A 19,128-nucleotide genomic window follows, 5' to 3' on the forward strand; every position below is an offset into this window, starting at 1 on the left:
CGGTGCTCCCCACCCAGTACTTCCTTGCTATAGCTCAGTCACTACAAAAAAACATTTCAATTATGAACCAAATCCCAGAGAAACCCTAAAAGAGTCAAGCAACTCCAATGCACAGTCGAACTTACACTCACATGTATTTGAGGATACCTGTAACCATTTTATACTATCATATGTTGCTGTTGATTGAATTAGTTACATGACAAAGTCCCAATAAAAAAATATAGTTTACAGGACTGTGGTTCTACTCCTTGCATGCTTTACCTCAGACACATTTTCTCTGTGGTTAGAAACAAGCCATGATAAGTGGTCTAGCCCTGAATGTCTACGCACAGTGAGAAATCAGTCATAACCATGATGTAACTCTGAATGTGATCTTGATGTTTTATACCATGGACAAATCATTAACATATGTAAATAAACTTCTCAGCTGCCCCCATTAATATTGTTTTAATCCTATAGACTGCTGCCTTTACTACTCCATCCTAAGCTTTTCCACTGTTGTGTCCCCATTTAAAAGGATTCCTTTCCTTTAAGAAAGAGGACCTATTGGGGGAAAGCATTCTTCATTTCTTTGTTTCTATCCTGCTGTTTTGTTGGCCCTGATGGTTGTTCAACGTCCCAGTCCAACTTCTAAATTAAGTGTTCATTTTCCAGTTCACGGCTTTTCTCCCCTCTCTCTCTGCCCCCGCAAAGAGGGCCATAGTGTTCTACGTCCTCATCTCTTCACTCTGTTGGACTCCCCACAAAGCAGCCCTTCACCATAGCCCATCCTCAGATTTCTTTTTATTAAAGTTTGTGGTGTGATTATGCCTCTAAATCATTTTTACCCATCAGAGACATTTACCTTCTCTCCATAGCAACCAGTACTCACTCTTCTCCTATTTTCTGGCATTGGTTTTTGTCCCTGTAACTCCACTCAGTAGGACAAAATGTGTTTTTTGTAGTTCTTTTTTTTCTGGCTGTAGATAATATATTCTCATATTGTTCTCACAAACCACATGATTAACTCTGCAAGGAACTTCTGCCCTTTCACCTTCATTCACTGCTAACAAAGCAGTTTCCATAAATGAAACCAATGAGAACCACAGGTCAATGAGATGTGACACACACAAACACACACACACACACACACACACACACACGAGAAATTCTTTACGTGAAGACTTTTTACTGAACTGCCTTATAGGGTATTCAGCACTGGTTTCCAAAGGCTGACCCAGTGACCAGTCTGGGCTCGCTGCTAAAGATTCACCCAGGAGGGTGTTAAACATAAATATTGGTGGGTCCAACCCTTAAAGTTTTGGATTCGGGGGAGTTTGGCGGCCACTGATAGAGTGTAAATCAATCTCAACAGTTTGAGTAAAAGCCCCATAAGCACATATATAATGACACATGGATGCCAAGTTTTTAACCCATGTGAGTCTTTAGAATTCACACAGTGATTGATATGCTATGAGAGAAGTATGATAAGACTTTTCAGTGCAAGTTAAGTCCTGATGGGAGGGAGGATGAAAGGCAAGGTATGCACTGACCTGTCCACTCACCAGCAGCCTGAGTCTGTAAGGAGACGTGAAGTGCCTCTCTCCTCCCTTCCCAACGCTCTCCAGAACATGTGCCTTGCAGCTCTGTAGCAGCATGTGCTTCTAAAGGACCAGTCCTTACAGGATCGCTAATTAATTTAGTTTGCACCTGATTTATGCCCCTTTCAAAAATGAAATAAAACAAAAATGATGAAAATGATTGTGTGTGGAGGGAAACAGAATAAATGCCTCAGTAATTCTTTCTTCCTGAAGCACAATGAACTATTTCCCTTCCTGGAAATAAAAGTATGAAAGGGATGTAGGCTAAAACCCCCTTGGGCTGTAACTATGAGAAATCTTTGGGGCTTTGAATGCCACTTTCTGAACACAGGTACAAACCTTCACATACATATGTGGTAAAATTCCCTCCCACCTAGGAGCCTGCTTATTTACAACTGTCAACCCCATTCCAAACAAGAGTATTCTTACAAAGGAGCCACTGGACCACGTCTCCTTCTTCTGAAAGAACTTCCTTCCCATCATACTTCAGGCCTGGACTGTCTTATCTGTTCACCTCTAGCTCCATGTTGTTGTTACTGAGCATTGATAGGTGACTGACCAGTCAGTACTGAGAAGTGCTTTAAGTGTAAAATGTGCACCAGATTTCAAGGATTGATATAAAAAAATGCAAAATATCTTATCAATAATTTTTATATTGGTTAAATGTTGCTATGACAATGTTTTGGGTATGTGATGTTAAAGAAGATAAATTGTTAAAATTAATTTCACTTTTATTTTAACTTTTTAAAAATGTGGTTCCTAGAAAACTCAAAATTAAAAATGTGCATACATTTTATTTTGATTAGCCAATGTGGTACCAGATGGAGTCCATCCTGAAGCTTGACAGCCATGCTCCCTGGCACCTTCGATCCCTCGTGCTGGTTGGCCGCCCACCTCTCCTGGCACACACCAGTGGGACCCCTCTCACCTCACTCATTCCCAATTCTGACCCTGAAACTCCACCATAGTTTGAGATGCTTTTGCCCACCATCCTATCCATTAATTTCTCCCTTTCTATACATTTTGAAAATGGAGACAACAGAACTCCACATTTTTCACTTTCTAGACTTCTACTTTGGAGGTACAATTCATAGGGCTATTATTTCTGATTGTTACCAAAACCTCATTTATTCCACAGCATTTGCTGGCACCTCCAGAAGGCCAGGCACTGTGCTAGCCTTGGGTTACCTAACAATGTCAGCACACAGTCCTAAAATGAAGCGTGGAATGATGTCAACAGGAACATATAGACTAAACCAATGCTCTCTGGCCCAGAAGGACTCTCTACTTGCAAGCACCCTGCTCAGGAAGAGTTTAAATGCAGTGTTCACAGAACACACATCTTCTGGCTTGGAAACTTGAAACCGCCTGACTCCATATCAAGCATTTTCCCTCTCCCACACTTTGTATTCACCCTTGTGTTTCCCTGACTACCTTATAAACTCCATTTATCTTTGTAGTCCCCTTTCCTTTCCTTTGCTGAAAAGTTTTGAACATGATATACATATATGTGTGTGTGTATAAGTATTTATATATGCATGTATGTATAAGTATTTATATATATATACGTATATACATATACACCTATGCAGTCATTTATTTCTCACAATAATGCAGATATCATTATTGTTCTCATTTAAAGATCAGAAGCCTGACCAGGCGGTGGCGCAGTGGATAGAGCGTCAGACTGGGATGCGGAGGACCCAGGTTTGAGACCCCGAGGTTGCCAGCTTGAGAGCAGGCTCATCTGGTTTGAGCAAGGCTCATCAGCTTGAGCCCAAGGTCGCTGGCTTGAGCAAGGGGTCACTGGCTCGGCTGGAACCCCCCGGGTCAAGGCACATATGAGAAAGCAATCAATGAACAACTAAGGTGCCACAATGAAGAACTGATGCTTCTCATCTCTCTCCTTTCCTGTCTGTCTGCCCTATCTGTCCTTCTCTCTTTCTCTCTCTGTCTCTGTCTCTCTCTGTCTCTCTCTGTCTCTCTCTCTCTCTCTCTCTCTCTCTCACACACACACACACACACACACACACACACACACACGATGAGAAAACTAAGACACAGGGAAGGTAAACAACTTACCTGACCTGTGGTTACATGGATAATATGAAACAAGATTTGAATCCAGACAGCTTCACTCTAGAATTTTCCAGTTAGATGTATTCCCCCCAGAGTTCTTAACTGTTAGGTAGGTTATCCTCAGAGAGAGTCAAGGAAACACCAAGGACTGTGTACACTTGAAGCTGTTGGGGATATCTGGTGCCAAGTAAGAAAAGCCACCCTAAAATGAAGCCCATAGAGTAAAAGAAAAGCTGAAGGGAGAAGGGGAGAGAGGAAGTGAGCAAGAGTGAGAGAAAGAATAAGAGACAATATCAGAGATATGAGATATTACTGATTATTTTAGCCTGACCTGTGGTGGTGTAGTGAATGGAGCATCAACTGGGAATACTGAGGTCACAGGTTCAAAACTCTGGGCTTGCTCGGTCAAGGCACATACAAGAACAACCACTATGAGTGGCTGCCACTTTTCCAGCCTCCCACTTCTCTCTCTAAAACAATCGATAAATAAAATCTTAAAAACAAACAAACAATCAAGCAAACAAAAGTGCTAAATTCCTGGAGAATACAAAGACAGAAACTACTGTTGGTCTTCCTAGTTATGTAAGTAAATAGGGTCTTTGTCATTTGTAGCTATGGGTTCTTAACCAGAGGGTTGTGGATACCAAGAAAGAAGATTATCTACTGAAAAGAAGATCCTAGCACAGGGGCCTCTCATGAAGACTGCACTTCTGGGAGACACCTGTAGTGAACTATCTGCCTCTGCACTGAACTGCCTGCCTGCACTGTGTTGCTACCATGTGAGCCAGCCCTTATAAAGAAGCTCCTAGAATTCTATTTCAACAAAAAGGACAGAGGGTTTCCCCATGCAATTGGAGCTGCATAGTTATATCTCCATCAACATCTTCACTAACCTGTCAGAGTGGCTCCATTCTGACCAGTCAGGACACTATCTTTTAAACCAATCAAACTGTGTGGACTTGGAGTCCTCATTTGCATGAGGATGGACCAATCAGGGGACAGGATGGGGACTTCTCTCTATATGCCAGCTCCTGTCTGTCTCTGAAAGCACACTTTCCCTTTCTATGAAAGACTGAGTTTTCATGGCCGAGCTGAAACATGAAGCTGTCCTAAAGCAGAGAAGACCGACACAGAACGGAGCAGATTGGTGAGGAGCACAGTAGAACTGTCTAGCTAGAAAGGGGCCTGGGCCCAGAGCTGCCTCACAACCATGCTGTTTCTAAGCCAGGCTGTATCACAATTGAGCTGTTTTGCACTAAATAAACTTATCTTCTTCCCCGCACCCTAAATTGGGGATTCCTGTTGGCAGTGAATTGGTACCAGTGACCATCTACCATCAGTTGACACCACAATTGTACACAAAGTTCTCTGTGTATGAACAGAACTATAAAACAGTATATATGAAAATCTCTGAGGAGACTCTCAAAGGAGACTATGACTCTACTTAACTGCCATGTGTACAGCATTGTAGTTAATCTCCTGCACTAGCATTTGGTGAGGACCCTTAGTGCAAAGCAACTCTCATGTGGCCATCCTCTGCTTACCTTACGTCTGCTCCTGGAGCTATACTTACGTGGAGTAGCAAAGCTATTTCTTATAAAGCCTGGTGCCACAGTGCCTAAAATCTCTCCATCAAAGATTTTTTTATTATAATTTCTAATCTTTTAAATGCAAAGTGAGTTTCTGTTAAGCATAATGAATTAAAAATGCGTGCTTACAATCTAAATGTCTAAATTTTTTTATTCATTCATACCAGATTTATTGATTTTAGAGAGAGAGGAAGGGGAAAGAGAGAGAAAAAGAAAGAGAGAGAAAGAGAGTCAGGAACAATGATCTGTTTCTGCATGGATTGGGGATTGAACTGATAACTTTTTAAATATTGATAAATGAAAAAGAAGAAGTGATATATATCACTTCAGCCATAAAAAAGAAAAAAATTTTGCCCTTTGTAACAACACGGATGATAAATAGCCTTTGAGGACATTTCGCTAAGTGACATGACTTAGACAAAGACAAATAGCGGGTGCAAAAGGTGAAGGGATGAAGCAAAGAAAAAAAAAAGCAACTCATAGACACAGACAACAGTGTGGTGATTACCAGAGAGAAAGGGGGGCAGTGGAGGAGGAAGAAGAATGTGAAGGAAGGATAAACAGTGATAGACACTTGACTTGGGGTGGTGAACACACAATACAATATACAGGTTATGTATTATAGAATTGTGCACCTGAAACCTATATAATTTTATTAACCAATTTCATTCCAATAAGTTTAATAAAAAAGACAAATACCATGCGCTCTCACTTATAAATAGACTCTAAAAAAGAAAGAAGAAAAAAAACCCACCAAGTTCACAGAAACACAGAACAGACTGATGGTTACCAGAGCCTATGTGGTTGGGGATGAGTCACATGGGCAAAGGTGATCGATAGGAACAAACTCGCAGTTATAAAGTAAGTAAGTCCTGGGAGTATGATTTCCAGCATGGTAACTATAGTTAGTAATACTATTTTGTATATTTGAAAAATGCTAAGAGAAGAGATCTTAAAAGTTCTCATCACAAGAAAATAATGTGTAACTATGTGGTGATGGATGTTAACTAGATTTATTGTGCTATCCTTTTGCAATGTACACAAATATGGAATCATTATGTTGCACATCTGAAACGAATAGAACATTATATGTCAATAATATTTCAGTAAAATATTCATGCTATGTCAGCTTTTTCTCCAAACCCAGTAAAATGACAATATGTCAGTCCTGGTTCTGTTTGTCTGCAGACTCATTTCTCACCCTTCCCTTGTTTTGCTCTGCTCCATTACGCAGAGGGACTGCCATGTGCCAGGCTGGGCTGTCCAGGCTTCCGTGCGTTCAGATGCAGAAGCGGCACTACTGGGAGACTGAAGAGTAGGGGAAGTGAGATCAGAGCCCTCCCTGCAGTGGTGGGGTTCAAATAATTTAACAACCAGTTCTCTGCACTAATGACCATTTTAAGTATAAAAAAATTATATACTGAAAGGTAATTTATTATTTCATGCACTTAATACTTACATAAGAATAAACAGTACAAAAAACTAGATTATAAGACTTTTAAAATGTTAATAAAAATATTAAATAATACCTGACAAAAAAACAATAAAACTGTTATTTAAGATATTTCCATATTGCTTCTTGATTGGCATCCTCACTTGTAATTTTCTTCATCTATGGACGAATGAACATCACCATGGGCACTTAGATTATGCTGTTGTGCAGATGAACATTATAAAAGAATAAGGAATGTAAATTTGTGATTTTCACATTGGGCGGCTGCCCAGGCGCTCACCTTAGAGAGAACCCTGATTACAGGTGCCATTTTAACAACCAGTTCACTGAACTCAACAAAAAATTAGGTATCTGTCTAATTTTCGCGCAAACCGGTGCGAACCGGCTGAATCCCACCACTGTTCTCCCTCCTTGTCTGCGTCAGGCAGTGAGTTTTAGGCCACAGCTGGTGTTCCTCTGAGCCTTCAGCTGGCACTAGACTGATCTGCTAATGGTTCCAGTCTCGGGCAGGTCGCCCGGTCCCTGCCTTCAGGATCACCACCGCTTACTCCCCTTCACCCTCCAGCCTGGAGTAAGAAAACTGATCATTTACAAAGTGAAACAAATAATGAAAGAAAAACTCCTGTGAAGAAAGAATTTGAAAATACATTATTAGATTCTGTTCTCTTTCATTAAAAAAAGAGAAGTAAATCAGAAAAAAAGCTAAGAAAGGTATGATTTCACTCACTCATGGGTGGGATATAAAACTGAGTCTCATAGACAGAAGGTGAAGTGGTTACCAGAGGGAGGAGGATGAGGGGAAGGAAAATAAAGGGGGTCAAATATACAGTGCTAGAAAGTGGACTTGACTTCACATGATGGGCACACAATACAATGAATAGTTCACATGCCTTGGCAATGTACACTGGAAACCTGTGTGCTTCTACGGACCAATGTCACCCCATTAAATTTAATTTCTCAATTTAAAATAAATAAATAAGGCACAAAAACCCCAAAAGACTAGACTTCAAGAAGTAAACACATTTATTTTGCCATACTCCAGCACATGAGATATTGTGGGAAATGAGCTATTTCTATACTCAGGTTAATTAAGTGCACCAGCCTTCAAGCAATATCTACGAATAGGCAAAAACAGCCCACAAGAAAACCCTGTAAATCAAGTGAGAATTGGCTTGCCATGCCCTACTTGGACAATGTCTGCAACAACTCAGAACTCAGTGCCCTTAGATGTCATTTAGGAAAGTGACCTGCTTAAATAATGCTACATAGTTTTATATAAGGTCTACCGGAAAGTTCTGTCCATTTTTGGAATAAAACAAAATACAAATTTTTCTTAACGTCAATAAACTTTATTAAATAATATATTTCCACACCAATCCTATCTTCCGAATATAGTCCAAAATGGTTTGCTGAGCTGAACTAAGCCTTTCTGCAATCTCCGATGTTGTCAGAAAAGGATCTTGCTCCAACATGGTCTTAACATCGTCATTGATCAAAGATGGCACCCAGAACGTGGCTTATCAGAAAGGTCGAAATTACTTGTTTTGAATTTTTCGAACCATCTTCTGCATGTCCTATCAGAAACTGTTCCTTCACGAAACACTTTCAATAAATTTCTACATGCTTCTGTAGCATTTCTTCCTTGTTGAAATTCGTATACAATACAGTGGCGTAAATGAACTTTATCAGTAGCCATGGGTACACTATCGCTTCATACATAAGACTAACGTGAATCAACTTTGTTTTAGTTAATTTGCTATGTCAGTATGTATACATTAAGTGATAAAAATAGAGAGGCACACATGCACCAAATAAACATGTGCTTACGTGTGGAAACTTGTTGTGATAGAAATGGACAGAACTTTCCAGTAGACCTTATATATCATCGCTTCTAGTTTACAGTTTATCTTATTTAGAAATGTAGTTATCTCCTATAATACTGAAAAGATTTTAGCATTATTTAGTTTGTCCTGTCTACTTCCGGTCACCTATGTGTTAGGGCCCAGTGATAAATCTACCAATCTTACATATTCTACTTCTGTTGCAGAATCAGTTGCACATATTTTGAGCTTTTATTCTCTGATTGTGGGGTTTTATTCAATATACTTCCCTCCTCTTTTAGGGCACCTGGAAGGATTTTCCCTATCCCTTGAGAGAAGGCAAAGGCATGTGACTAATCCCAATAAATAAATCCATTTGCATGAAAATACATCGAAGAAGGTTTAAAGCTCCAGTAACTTGGCACATCCATTTTAAGAATTATTCTATTTAAATCCAATACAAAGAAATGAAATAATAGTTGTATGCAGATTTTGGACTGTGCAAGTGGTCAGCGCCCCTAACCCCCACTGTTCCAGGGTCAACTGTACTAGTTTTTGAAATTCATTGTGATGAAATTCTTATGAAGTCCTTGAGGGCAAAGCTAGACTGGAACCCACACATACTAGCTACTCAAAATGTTTGCTAAATGGATGAATGAAGGACTGAGTGAGTGTATAACCTTAATTTCAATATGATATCTTGTTTAAATCATTCTTGTTTCTTCTCCTCCATGCTCATCTGAAAACTTCACAAATTTAGGCAATTGCCCTTAAATGAAAAAGACACTTTTACTCCTTAGTGAGACTAGCAAAAATATTTCGGCTTTTCAAAGAAGGTTAACACGAAATTTAAGGACATGCCAGTGAATTTTGCTTTATGTTTGCAAACTCTACAAAGATGGTCCAGGGAGTACACACATTTTACATTTAAATATGTGTGGTTTTATTCTTTCTCTGTTTGGGTTTGGTGACTTGAGGCTGTTATGGACTGAATGTTGGAAAACCCCCAAATTCATATTGTGAAGCCCTAGCCCTCCCCACCCCACCTGCAATGGGATGGTATTTAGAGGTGGGACTTTAGGGAAGTAATTTGGTTTAGATGAGGTCATGAGGATGGAGCCCCTTGTGATGGGATTAGTGCCCGTATAAGAAAAAGAAGAGACATTAGAGATCTCTCTTTCTGCTATGTGAGAATACAGAGAAAGAAGTTGACTGTCTGCAAGTCAAGAAGACCCACATCAAGAACCAAATTGATAGGTACCTTGGTCTTAGATTTCCCAGCCTCCAGAATTGTCAGAAATAAATGTCTCTTGCTTAAGCCACGTAGTCTGTGGTATTTTGTTTTAAAGCCTGAATTAAAACACAGGCCAAATTCTCATCTTTATCACTATTAGAAGTATAATATGGTATGCACGTCATAGTCACCCTCCCTTGCTTTCAGCAACCAGCTTGAGATTCTGCAGCCTCTTTAGTAAATTGAGCAAAATGTTCATTCAGTGACCAGCCTGGCTCCTCAAGTACAATAATAATCCCCCCTCATCTGTGGGGGGATACATTCCAAGACCCTAAGTGAATGCCTGAAACCATGGATTTTACCAAACCCTATAAATACTGTTTTTTCCAATATAGTGGTCCTTCTTCTATCATGGGGGTTAGGTTCCAGAACCCCCCCCCATAGGCAAAAGTCCGCCAAGTAGCAACCTTATATTTATTTTATTATTTATATATATTTTAAGGTTTTATAAACCCTCCTCATATTCTTATAAACTTTTCCCACACTGTTATTAACCTTTCCCACACTCTTATAAACACTTCCTATGCTCTTAAACACTTTCTACACTCTTAAACCTACATAATTTTAATAACATATAAAATTCTATATGAGTACTCACCAGTGAATATACTACACTTGATTGATGATGTTTTAATATTTTCAATATTTTTATATTGTTTTCAATGTTTTAGGCTACAAAATGTTTATTTTACTGCAAAAATAATTAAAATAATAAATATATAAAAATACCTATATACCACAAAATCCTGCAATATAGCAAAAAATCCACAATACAAAATTAGATATATATAATTTAAAAATCCATGATACAGTGAGACTGCAAAAAGTGAACTGCAACATGGTAAGGGATGACTGTACATACATACTCATGATAAAGATTAGTTAATAAATTAAGTATAGTGAAAGATTAACAACAATAACTAATAATAGAACAATTAAAACAGTACACTGCAATAAAAGTGATGTGAATATGGTCTCTCTCTCTCAGGAAACCTATGGCACTGCACACACAGTGTGGATATGCTGGACATAGGGAGGATTCAGGTCCTGGGCAGAACAAAGGGTGACAGTGAGAGATTTCACCACGTTACTCAGAAAGGCACACAATTCAAAACTTATAAATGGTTTATTTCTGAAAAAAAAATTTTTTTTGTATTTTTCTGAAGCTGGAAACAGGGAGGCAGTCAGACAGACTCCCACATGCGCCCCACCGGGATCCACCCAGCACGCCCACCAGGGGTGATGCTCTGCCCATCCGGGGCGTTGCTCTGTGGCTACCAGAGCCACTCCAGCGCCTGGGGCAGAGGCCAAGGTGCCATCCCCAGCGCCCAGGCCATCTTTTGCTCCAATGGAGCTTCAGCTGTGGGAGAGGAAGAGAGAGACAGAGATGAAGGAGAGGGGGAGGGGTGGAGAAGCAGATGGGCGCCTCTCCTGTGTGCCCCGGCCGGGAATCGAACCCGGGACTTCCGCACGCCAGGCTGACGCTCTACCACTGAGCCAACAGGCCAGGGCCTATTTCTGAAATTTTTTATTTAATATGTTTGCACCATGGTTGACCATGGGTAACTGAAACCTCAAAAAGAGAAGCCATGGATAAAGGGGACTGTTGTATTTCCTACTTGCGGCAGTAAGGCTGTGTTCAAACCCATTGTTATATGGCACTGTTTGCTATTACGCTATAACCCAGGGATCATGTTCTTGGGTTTTACACAATACAAATAAATGAACAATTTCACTACATGTTAAGAACATCTCATTTGAAAAAACAGAGAATTTAATAATTCAACCACAGGATAACTTTTCAAAATGTTTTAGATCATATTAAAATCCATAAGATTGTTTTCTTTTGGTAAACAGATTTAATGCATTGCCCTTATTTGTCTCTACCTTCAAGAGCAAATGCATTTTCTTGGAAATATGGTATTTTGCACTGGCAAACAGTTCTAGGAATACATTCTCTAAGCACCATTTAAGAAGTTGACTTGAAATTTTTGGAGTCTCACATCAAAATGCTGACTATTAAATAACAATCTGTTATACACAATGCCAAATGAAAGTCTGCTATAATAATTCATAAAGTTTAGGGGTTTTTTTATAGCATTTTGATAAATTTAACTCACTTAACCAGTTTAGCCAGAAGTCATCCCTTATGGTTGTCATGTGAAGGCAGTAAAATATTATATAACTTTAAATGACCTCAATCCAGAAATTTCACTGTTCACATTTTATCTGTCAAATAGTATTTTCTTTAAGAAGTAAATATTAATGGCATTATTGGGAGAAGCTACTGGCCTGGGACAAGTTCTAGCATTTAGTACTCTGACAGACCTTAATTTGGATATCAGCCAAAGTCAATAAAACTTGTTCATGCAGAACCTTACCTGGTTTTCACCACATCGAGGGGGTGCATCAGGCAGATTTCCACAAGACCTGAAATATGATAAAGAAAAGTCCAATAAACACTTATGTAAACACTCGTTCTTATTTCCTTGACCCTACTGATTTCTCAAGTATGAAGATTCAAATAAAACATTTGGGACTTTGGACATGGCAGGTAGTAGTTGTAGGCTAGTGACAAAAGACAAAAGTATAATGTGATTTTAGTATAGTGGAAGCAAGATATGTGAGTACCTAGGCACAGCAGGGAGCTGGGGCTGCAGGGAAAAGAAAATAAAAAGGAGTCAGGTGTCCTGAACCCCAATCAAGTAGGCAGGAATTACTGTTATTTCAATCCAGTCCAATATACAGATATATGAGGAATAAAGGGAGGGAAGAAAAGAAGAAAGAAGGGAGAGAGGTCTTTCAGCATCCCCTACACCACCTACCAACATGGCAAATCATGAGCCTCAGTTTCAACATTCATGAACTAAAGATAATGATTGATAGCTTAATAGAGAACATGTATTGAACCTGAGATGTCCACATGCCAGGCTGACACCCTATGCACTGAGCCAACCGGTCAGGGCACATAGGAGAAGTGACCATCTGCTTATCTCCTCCTCCCTCTCCCCCTTCTCTCCCTCTTTGCCTCATGCAGCTAGTGACCCAATTGTTTTAAGTGTGGCCCTGGCGCTGAGGATAGCTCTGTGGGAGTGACTACATCAGTCTGATGTGCTAAAAATAGCTCAGTACTCGAGCATCGTCCCCAGATGGGGTTGCTGGGTGGATTTCAGTTGGGGCGCATGTGGGAGTCTGTTTCACTATTTCCCCTCCTCTCACTTAAAAAAAGAGAGAGAACAGGTATTAAGTGTTTATTGTATGCTAGGCATTCTTCTAAGCAGTACTTAGTTCATCTTATTTAATCACCACAAGAGCTCCTTGTGGTAGAAAGTAATATTATCCTAATTTTACAGCTGAGATCATTGAGGCACATAGATTAAATAAATTGTCTAAAATCTCAGAGCTAGGAAGTACTTTTAATCCCACATAGCCCATGATCTTAACCATTGTACAACGAGCAAGTATTTTTACAGCTTTTTGCAAATCCACTGTAAAGTCCTTCCTATTGTTTGAGCAGACAAGAGTAGTAGTAATAATCATAACAGTGACTTTACCTGCAGTCCTTACACAGTGATGGTCATTTAACACACATTATCCCTGATCTGTACCACTACTGGATAAAGTCAGTATCACCAGCATCTTTACTTGAAGAGAACCAAACTAAGGTTGACAATCTTAACTATTTGCCCTAAAGCCACCCTACAGTATTTGTGGGTAGTTTCTTAAGGGCAGAGCACTAACCTCTCTTTCATTTGCAAACAAAGTCAATTTGATCTTACCTGTAATTTAGTTCATTCCCATCATATTTATAGACACAAATGTCTTTTACTCCTCTACTGGTCAGATCTAGGGAGATCAAAGGTCTTGAACCTTCCTAAAGGCCAGCTTTGCTTCCAAAGAAGCTTTCGGAAGTTGTTCCTGCATAAGACTGCTATAGTTTACAAAGTTATATTTTGACTTCTTTTGGCTAAAACTAACAAGATTTAATATTAATTTCATTCCAGCAAGAATGCTCTTTAGTCATTGGTAACCAAGTCACTGGCCAAATCTGACTAATTGCCTGGAGACTGGAGAAAGGAGCAGAGAACAGAAGTAACAGAATTACTGGGCACAAAAGCAGGCCTTTGAGCCACTGTCTTTGCTTTATGAATAAACCTTGTCATTCAAGATCCCATGGATGGGTTTCTTCCTTGCAAACAGTAAGGTCTCAATACACTTCCTCGAGCTTGAAAACTCACATTCACCTTGAACCTTGAAGTAAGAATCAAGTGACCCGAGTTCTTGTTCTGGTGTCTTCAGGAAATCATAACTTACAGCTAGGGGCATCAGTTCCTTATTTGTAAAGGGAAAGGTTTAATGGTCTTTAATACCTTGGAGATCTAGTATTCTATGTTTGTGTCTTTGTTCTTGAATGTTATTATTCTAATTTATGCTGTGTTATATTAGCTAAAAGAGGATAAAGTTCTAATCCATCAACAAGATTGACCCCAGAAACTCAAACTTACAAAATAACATTCTTACCAAGCACTGCAGCAGGTAGATGTCTACTAAGGGTACTTCTGTGCATCTCATGAGCATAAAGGAATAAGTCATCAAGAATCAGTTTACCAAAGAAAGTACACACAGCTTCTCCCATTGACTTGGCATTAGAAAAGGAGCAAAATAATAAACACCGAACAACACTAGTTGATATACCTCTTTAAAAGTTTACTGAAAGAACCAATAATTCAGCGACTTATTAAAACTAACAGCTATTGTGCTAAGTGAAATAAGCCAGGCAGAGAAAGAAAAAATCAAATGATCTCACTTATATGTGGAATCTAATGAACAAAGTGAACTGAGGAATGGAATAGAGGCAGAGATGGGGTTACAGGGAGCAGAGGGACAGCAGTCAGAGGGAAAGGGGATGAGGGGATGGGATCAGAGAAGGTGAAAGGATTAGTAAAATAATATATACATAACACATAGATACAGATAACAGGACAGCAAATCCCAGAGGGAAGGGGGAAGGGAGAAGGGAGTGAGGGGAAGGGGGACAATGAGGGTGTAATCAGGGACACAGGGGTGGGGGTGAAGGTGTTATACTGAGTGGGGCACTTGAATCCATGTTAACACAATAAATTTAAATTAATAAAAATTTTAAAAATTAAAAATAAAGGAAATAGAAACCATAAAGAAAAAAAAAACAGCAGAACTTTGAGAATCTGTTCAAATTTATATATACCAGTTTATTTGTGAATTTGTTCTAGTATGTTGATGTGCATTTTTGGAGTAAGATTTTAATAATTTTTCTCTTCCCGGAGAATAGTTATTTTTATTTGAGGCAATTGCTTATTTATCACAATAACAAGCAAGCAAGAGTTGCTATTGGATTTTTAAAAATTAGACAAAAGACTAATTTTATAAAGCTGGACCTTACGCAAACTAAGAAAGCCCAAAGCAGATTGACATTGTGAATTTATCATATTGTAAATGGTTTTAGTGTTTCTACAGATTCGTGACACTTCAGTAGGATTCAAGTGGAACTGGTAATGTTAATCTGACCTATCATGAGCACAGAGAAGCTGTACCCTTGAAGAGTCCTTGATGCTCCCTTCTTTGAGTTGACTCAAGTACATGCCTTCCCGAGCCAACACTTCAGGGAAAAGATTAACACCACTCTGTCACAGACCTTGCTCCAGCCTCTACCTCTTGTGACAAGGTCTCTTGGCCTGTTTAACCACAAATCTGCACTAGACATCACCTGCATCCCCTTCCTCTTATATAATCTGAACCACACCTCGTTTCCTAAGAAAAGTGCAATGATTAGTCATGATTGGTGAAAGAACAGTGTTTTTCTCAGTGGTCCCTGTGCTTTTCCTTTTCTCTGGAATGCTGTCCTTCTGTGAGGTCACACACAAACATAAATTTCTGAGAAACGTACCTTGAGTTCTCAATTTGGGTAGCCATTGCCCTAGACATCCTGGGGCACAGACTGCTAGTACTCATCCCCTTTTCCTTCTGGCTACTCAGAATAAAGATGGCATTTCCCAGCCTCCTTTTTGCTAGGCATGACCATGTGACTAACTGTGGCCAATGGAATGCAAGAAAGTGGTTTTAGCAACTTTGGGTAAGTTTTCTAAAGGTAGGAGGCTGCTCCTTTCCTCCCTTCCCTTCCTTCCTGCTGGTGGAATGTGGACATAGGGCTAGAGTAGCAATTTTAGACAAAAAGGTGACTTTGGTCATAGAGGCCACACACAGCAAGTAACAAAATAGAAGTAGTCCCTGACATGGTGGTGTCCTGGTTTGTCTACCTCCAAATGCTCCTGTTAGAGAAAAATGTCTATTCTCTTTAAACAATAGCTATCTGGGTTTTCTTCCATTTTTACTAGAACTTAATTCTGATATAGGAACCCTCTGATGTGTTCCCCAGTACCCTGAACTTGGGTTACTGCATGTCACTGTGACTGTTTTCTTGTGTGAAAGCTCAGTGAGGACCGATTCTCTGCCTGCCTTATTCACCTCTGCATTCTCATCACTTTACACAATGGCCAGCACTCAAATTCATTGAATAAATAAATAAACGTTGATCAGGGTTCCTGTATAGACCATCACATCAGCTGACTCTCCACATAAACCAAACTGGCAGCTATTTATTCTGTATATACTTCATTAGTTTGAACATTATCCAAATAAGCAATTAAAGATAAGTCGGGAAAAATTATATGACTTACAGCACAGAATGTTCTTGAAAGAACTGAAAATGCAGAATTGAACTATTGTTGATATGTGAGAAAGCAACTAGTCAGTCAGCACCTCATGATTCCCCGATGATTCTTGGGAGCTGAGTGCTGCAAGAGTGCTGGGCTAGGTGCTGGGGTCATACCCATACAATAGTGAGGGTGCCTGCAAGGCTGATGGACTTCAAATACAAACGCAGACATGACACATTGAGAATGGCCTCTTAAGTGAAGGGGATGTTGAGCAGAGAATAGAAATATGCATAAAACAATGTTTCAAGCCCAGTGAGTTACTGCTGCTATTTCCATTAAGCAATGTTGCTGTTTATGTTCTACATCAATTCTAACCTTGCTTTACTATTTACTTTTATCTCAAACTGTCAACTATTTTTAAGGAGCTACGTTATTGTTCTCATAAAACTAGTAACAGAAAAAGTGGACAACTATTTAAAAATTTTTAAGTAATGTTTTAATTCATCTGTTGCCTGGGCATTCCTTATAATTGAGATTACTGGTCCTAGGTCACAAGGTTGATATATGTGAGGCAAAGGCCACTTGAAAATCTATATATGTCATATGTAAATATGAATATAAATAGGAATCTCACCAGGAAGCAGTTCTTACAGTTTTCACCTACTTTGCCAGTGATCACTGGTAGATAATGTATACCTCAAGAATATCCTTTTTCCTTAGAACTGGGGATAGAAAACCACATTAAGGGCATCTCTTCCCAGAAAGGATGAGAGTGGTCTTATTTTGGAGATTTAAAATGCTTATCACATAAAGCAGAAGATTCACATGTTTATCCATCTCTCTACAACCTGGGCCACGGTAAAAAGACCACAGAGAGGGCACCACCACACTGGTGACTGACCGACTATGCGACATGCCCACACATGCTCACTCCTAATGCAGTCCTAAAGTACAGAAACCCGCACTGCGGTTCACTCCTCTGCCTTCCTTTCCGCCCACCCTGTCTTCACCCGGAATAGTGCTGCCGTAAGCTCCAGCCTTTTTAGCAGTAGGATGGGAGAATGTAAAAGACAAACTGGGTGCCCAGACGTTGACTTGAACATCATTTATTAAAGAATAATGTAAAGTGATCCTTCAAGTAAGGTCTTAATCTTAACTATTCACAATGTAATTCTAGATTAATCTGTTCTAAGATATGTTATTTGAAAACAAAGTATTCAAAATTTACTCTGCCCTCTTATCACTGTCAATATATTGTTTCTTTCTCTACAATTCCATTTTATGTGACCAATTATATTACATTATGTTACACTGCAAATATCAAGAATACCATTTATCATACCATGCTATGGTTAGAAATATGTAGAAATATATATCAAGACATTCTAGTCTATGTGAATGACATTGTCTAGCTTTGTGAAAATATGTGATCAAATACAAACAACGAGCTCTTTAAGAAAAGGAAGTCTTTAATTTTATAGGCCCCCTGAGTAAATAATATCAAATACATGAAATGCACTCAAGAAAGTCTCTATCTACACTCGCTTTTTTGGTGATCTTACCCAACCCATTGTTTTAATTACCATCTATATGCTAACAACTTACCAGGTCACATTTCCAGTCCAGACTTTTCTTTCAAAGTCTAGATTTAAATATCTTATTGCTCATTTGATATCTCTACTTGGATATTTAATATCCATCTCACAATGCCCATGTCTGAAACAGGATCCCAACCCTTCTCACTCTACTCAAAAACAAAAAATAAAAGAAAACAAAAATCAACCTGTTCAACTTTATAATTATTGTGGACTCTTTTTCCTATCAAAACCTTCTTCCAATCTATCTGGAAATCCCATTGGCTTTACTTTAAAATATATCCCGATTTCCTTCACCTTTCACTTCCTCCACTGCCCCATACTCTGGTCCGAGCCAGGAACATTATTTCTCAGCTGATTAGCTGCAGCACCCCAGTAACTGGTCTTTTCCCTTCTATCTGCAGCCAGAGTGAGCCTTTAAAAGTGTAAGTCATTTCACATCATTCCTCTCGTCAGCACTGGTTCCCCATTTCACTCAGAGAAAAGACATCCTGGTATGCATTCTTTCTCTCATCAACTCTCCTTCTATTCTGACACTCACTCATTCTACTCCAGCCACAGGGGCATCGTTGCTATTTCCCAAACTTTCCAGGACTATACTTCAGCTTTCAGCCTTTGTGCTAGCTGTTTCCTCTGCCTGGAGTGACCTTCCCCTGGATTTTACTTGACCAACTTCCTTTACATAATCAGTGGGTAACCCTGACCACTATAGCACAGAGGTCTGTCCCTCCTTACTCTGCCACTAATAAAACTCTTCATGCTGCTATGTCATTTCCCTTTTCAATGGTACTTGTCAACTTCCAACACATTCCATTATATACTAATTTATTATGCTTGTTTCCTATATCTTCCATTGGGGTGTAATCTTCATCAGGGCATAGATCTTTGTACTACCCACCAATATGCACTAACTATTCAGAGCATGACTGATACATAACAGTGGCTCAATAAATACTTGTTGAAAAAGAAACTTCATTATATAAAAGAATACACCTACTACAATGATGAGATTCCTTTCCAGGTATG

General features: G+C 39.3%; 1 protein-coding gene across 5 annotated transcripts in view; it reads right to left on the reverse strand.

Annotated features, from left to right (window-relative positions):
* The window catches only part of SLC25A21 (solute carrier family 25 member 21), a 567,550-nt gene that overhangs the window by 220,007 nt on the left and 328,415 nt on the right, over window positions 1-19,128 (reverse strand). For all 5 annotated transcript variants that reach the window (XM_066277783.1, XM_066277782.1, XM_066277787.1 and 2 more), the window contains exon 2: window positions 12,197-12,245. In XM_066277783.1, coding sequence (XP_066133880.1) covers window positions 12,197-12,245 — 49 coding nt within the window. The remainder of the gene's footprint in view (window positions 1-12,196; window positions 12,246-19,128) is intronic.

This window comes from Saccopteryx bilineata, chromosome 4, assembly GCF_036850765.1.
Source record: "Saccopteryx bilineata isolate mSacBil1 chromosome 4, mSacBil1_pri_phased_curated, whole genome shotgun sequence".
Classification (NCBI taxonomy): domain Eukaryota; kingdom Metazoa; phylum Chordata; class Mammalia; order Chiroptera; family Emballonuridae; genus Saccopteryx; species Saccopteryx bilineata.